At 39.8% G+C, this 4,916-nt stretch overlaps 1 protein-coding gene across 1 annotated transcript; it reads right to left on the bottom strand.

The window, feature by feature from the left end:
• Positions 1–4,285: 4,285 nt before the first annotated feature.
• LOC109371606 (olfactory receptor 1013-like) lies at positions 4,286–4,912 on the bottom strand (the record flags this gene model as incomplete). Its single annotated transcript, XM_019624225.1, has 1 exon — positions 4,286–4,912. A coding segment is annotated over one exon (627 nt), but the record flags the coding sequence as incomplete, so codon positions are not given.
• Between the last annotated feature and the right edge of the window lie 4 nt (positions 4,913–4,916).

Here is a 4,916-nt window from a genome sequence, read left to right as displayed (position 1 = left end):
ATGATGGTGCCAACTTGGGCCAGTGAAGCAACGTCCTCCACAACTAGACTGAAGAACAAAACGACAGCAACTTGTCTGTTACCCTTCCCCCAATTTCCCAGCACTGTTCCCCTCCCCCAATTCCCCAATAAAAATCTTTTTTAAAAAAGAAATAATAATAATATAAACTTATTCTTGTAAATTATGACTAGTGTGTGGAGTCATAATAATATGGTGTCACATGATTGTATACAAGACCTGACATAGTGCGGGACCTTAGGGAGGATTGATCTGAGGAGTCTATATTTGACCTGTGAATGATAATAGTAGGAATTCACTAGTGAAAGGGAGTGATGAAAGTGGGAGTGGCAGTCTGCTGGGAGGGTAGAAAGAATAATCTTGCAAGTTACAGGAAGTGCAGAGGTCCAAGTTAAGAAAAAGCATCATGAATTTCAGGAAGTGAAGAAAGTTCAGAAATGTCAGTATCTTCTCATTTTCTGTCTTCAATATATAATATCTCTTTGCTTCCAAGTCCAAGAGAGAGCTCCAACCAGCATAATCCAGATGGGGACTGCAAGGACCATTCTGGGAGGACACATATGTACACCTGAGAAGTGGTAGGACTATGCTCATTTTCATAAGCAGAGTCTGTAGAGGTTGCCAAGAATGGCTAGTGAGTTGAATAAAGTGGATGAACCAAGAAATAACATCAACAGAGGCCTCATTCTAACTGAAATATAAGAACAAACTTTAAATACTGTAAAGAAAGGAGTCAAAAATGTTAGAGAGATAGGAATGCTGGTGTGATCAATTATGTGCAAACTACTCAACCATCAACTAAAGTGAGTTTCTGAAATCTTTTGATCTCAGCAACTCTTTATACGCTTAAAAAGTATTGAGGAAGGGCCGGCCAAGTGGCTCAGTTGGTTAAGAGCTCGCTGAAGAGTTTGAGCTCTGAGCAACAGCGGTTCAATTCCCAGCCCGAGCTGAAGAACAAAAGGACAGCAACTTGTCTGTTCTCCTTCCCCCAATTCCCCAGCACTGTTCCCATCCCCCCAATTCCCCAATTAAAAAAAAAAAGTATTGAGGACCCTAAAAAGCTTTTATGTGGTTTATATCTATCAACATTTACTGTATTAGGAATCAAATGAAACATGCAATTTTTAAAAAAAAAAGATTTTATTAGGAAATTTGGGAAGGGAACAGTGTTGGGGAATTGGAACATTGTATTTTTCCAGGACCCATCAGCTCCAAGTCAAGTTGTTGTCCTTCCATCTTAGTTGTGGAGGGCGCAAACCCAGCTCTAGGTCCAGTCGCTGTTTTCAATCTATTTGCTAGGGGGGAGGAGGGGAGGCGGGGGTCACAGTCCACCATCCCATGTGCGAGTCAAACTGGCAACCTTNCCCACCAAGATGAATTCAGTCAGGATGGTACGATTTCCCACTTTCATGTTCACAGAGAAGAAAGCCTGATAAAGATTTTGAGGAAAAATGTCATGCAGTGATTTTTCTATTGAAACAAATGAAGGTATCCAGTCAACAATTACTAGCAGCTTTTTATCTGTGACTCTCTAGAATGATGAGCTTCAGTCTGTGACTTGGGAAGACCACAGGAATTGGTGTTAGAATCTGATGTTGGAATTAGGGCTTTCACTTATTGTTTGATGCAAGACAATTCCCACAGTCTCACCAAACAGACAAGAAAAATGAAGCCCCTTCACACACACCCCCGCCCTGACAGGTGGTCTGAATAAAGAAGATACACATGAAAACACCTGGCCCAATGTCAGGTACAGTGAGCACTCAAAAAAAATTTCAGTATCCTTCATGTTATTGAGAATTTATGTGTCAGCAGAGTTACACACATACGAATGCACTGTATGACTCTTCTACTATTAGTACAAACAGAAATTATATATATATATATATATTACATATATACATTTTATATACATATAAAATTACTCATTATGTGCCATTTAGTATTCTAAATCCTAATCTAAACCCACTTAATCCTTTCCACAACTTTATAAGGTAGGTACTATTATGATCCTCATAGAGTTTAAGAAACAATTCCAAGATTACAGAACTGGTAAATAGCAGCACTGATACATGAACCCAGAATTTTCTTTTCCAGAGTATATTCTCTCAACTGTTCAACCATTTTTGTCTTTTATAGGTGAATTCTTTCTCTCATGTTCTCCTAGCTAAGGCAATGGTATAACCCTCTGACAACAACCTGAATATCTTCACTTATTAAAAAGAGCTTTAAGTATAGGGAACATAGTCAATAATATGGTAATACCTATGTCTGGTGCCAGAGGGATCACTTCCTCAATTATATAAATGTCTAACCACTATGCTGTACACCTGAAACTAATATAAATTAATATTGAATGTCAACTCTAATTGAAAAATTTTAAAGGTGGGGGGGAGATAAAGAAGAATAAGAGGTTCAAAGTTCCAGATATAAAACAAATAAGTCTTGGGGATGTAATATACAGCATAGAGATACAGTCAATAATATTGTGATAGCATGGTACAGTGTCAGATGGTTGCTGGACTTATCATGGTGATCACTTCTTTAGCATAGGGAATATTAATATAATCAATAATGTGGTAAAAGCACTGTATAGTGCCAGATGAGTACTGTTGAATAACTGTAATGTATACCTGAATCTAATATAATATTGTATGTAAGATATATTTTAATAAAAATCTTTTTTAAAAAAGAGCTTTAAAAAATCCTTTTTTTAGGAACCCTCATACACTGTTGGTGGGAATGCAGATTGGTGCAGCCGCTATGGAAGGCAGTGTGGAGGTTCCTCAAAAAATTAAGAGTAGAATTACCATATGACCCAGCAATCTCTCTCCTGAGGATATACCCCAAAAATCTGAAAACATTTATCCGTAAAGATATATGTGCTCCGATGTTCATTGCAGCTTTATTCACGGTGGCCAAGACATGGAAACAACCTAAATTTCCTTCGATAGATGATTGGATAAAGAAGATGTGGTATATATACACAATGGAATACTACTCTGCCATAAGAAAATATGAAATAGTGCCATTTGTGACAACATGAATGGATCTTGAGATTATTATGCTAAGTGAAATTAGTCAGACAGAAAAAGTCGAGAACCATATGATTTCACTGGTATGTGGGATATAAAACTGAAAGCAACAAAGGAACAAGACAAACAAATAAAGAAACAAAAACTCAGACACAGACAATAGTTTAGTGGTTACCAGGGGGTCAAGGGGAAGAGGAGGGGTGGTAGATGAAGGTAAAAGGGATCAAGTATATGGTGATGGAAGGAGAACTGACTCTGGGTGGTGAGCACACAATGTGATATATAGATGATGTATTACAGAATTGTACACTTGAAACCTATGTAATTTTACCAACCATTGTCACCCCAATAAATTTTAATTAAAAATAAATAAAATAAAAATNAGTGGCGCAGTTGGTTAAGAGCTCACTCAAGAGTATGAGCTCTGAGCAACAGGGTCACTGGTTCAATTCACAGCCCAAGTCGAGTTGCCGCTGAGCTGCCAACAGGTGGCAGGATGGTTCAGCAAAAAAAAAAAAGCTGCTCTCTTTCAACCTTCACAGAATCACAATAATTTTATGGATTCTGTTCTAAGCTAGCAGGCATAGCAGATTGTTCCAAATGTGTCAACCTCATTTATTTTTTTATTTTTTTAATAAGATTTTTTTATTGGGGAATTGGAGGAGGGGAACGGTGCTGGGGAGTGAGGGAAGGTGAACAGACAAGTTGCTGTCCTTTTGTTCTTCAGCCTAGTTGTGGAGGATGTTGCTTCACTGGCCCATGTTGGTATTATTGCACTCTTCCCAGGTGAGGCAGTCACTCCCCGGCCATTGGATGGCTGCTCACAGCAGCTCAGGGCAGCCCACTGCAGCCTACGCTGTCGTCAGTGACTCATGGCAGCCCAGCTCCAGGTCGAGCTGTTGTTCACCATCTTAGCTGTAGAGGGCGCAGCATCACTGACCCTCATGTGGGATCTGAGCCAGGGCCCTGCTGCTCAGAGCTGGCATCCCAAGCCAACTCCTAACCAACGTGCCACTCGGCTGGCCCAGCCTCATTTATTTTAAAAACACATGCAAATACATTATTTTAAAAACACTTTCAAAAGACAAAAGCAGATTGGTATTTCCACCTTATTCAACGATTTTATTTGTTTATTTCTTTGTTTGTTTTATCTTTAAGAGTATAGCTGCTAACAATGACATGTAGATAATCTGTAAAATAAAATACAGCCACTGTTTACCAAGTGTTTTCATTTATGAACACTTTGCCCTATCTACCATTTTCCTCAGGGCATCTTTAATATCTTTATTTCTTAAGCTATAGATCAAAGGATTCAACATTGGAATCACCACAGTATAGAACACAGACACCACTTTATCCCTTTCCAGGGTGTAGCTAGTACTTGGTCGGGAGTAAATGAAGAGAATTGAACCATAGTACAAGGTGACAGCTGTCAGGTGAGAGGCACAAGTGGAGAAGGCCTTGAGGCGACCTTGGGTGCTGCGAATCCTCAAGATGGCAGCAACGATGAAGAGGTAGGAGGCAAGAATAAGAATGGTGGGAGTAATGACGTTGGAGGCAAGTATGAAATAGAGCACGGCCTGGTAGCTCTCCTTCACATCACAGGCCAACTTTACAAGAGGGGGCAGATCACAGAAGAAATCGTCAATGATATTATTCCCACAGAAGCTCAGGGTAAATGTCTTGCTGGTAATGAAGGTAGAGTTAAGAAAGCCACCAAGGTATGAAGCTGCTACAAGATTGGCACATAGCCTTGAGGACATCACCTGGGAATAAAGCAGGGGGTTGCAGATGGCCACGTAGCGGTCATAAGCCATGGCAGCCAGCAGGTAACACTCACTATACGCCAGCCCAGCAGAGAAG

The sequence above is a fragment of the Hipposideros armiger genome, unplaced genomic scaffold (assembly GCF_001890085.2).
Source record: "Hipposideros armiger isolate ML-2016 unplaced genomic scaffold, ASM189008v1 scaffold_582, whole genome shotgun sequence".
Taxonomy (NCBI): Eukaryota; Metazoa; Chordata; class Mammalia; order Chiroptera; family Hipposideridae; genus Hipposideros; species Hipposideros armiger.
This window is presented reverse-complemented; position numbering and strand designations above follow the sequence as displayed.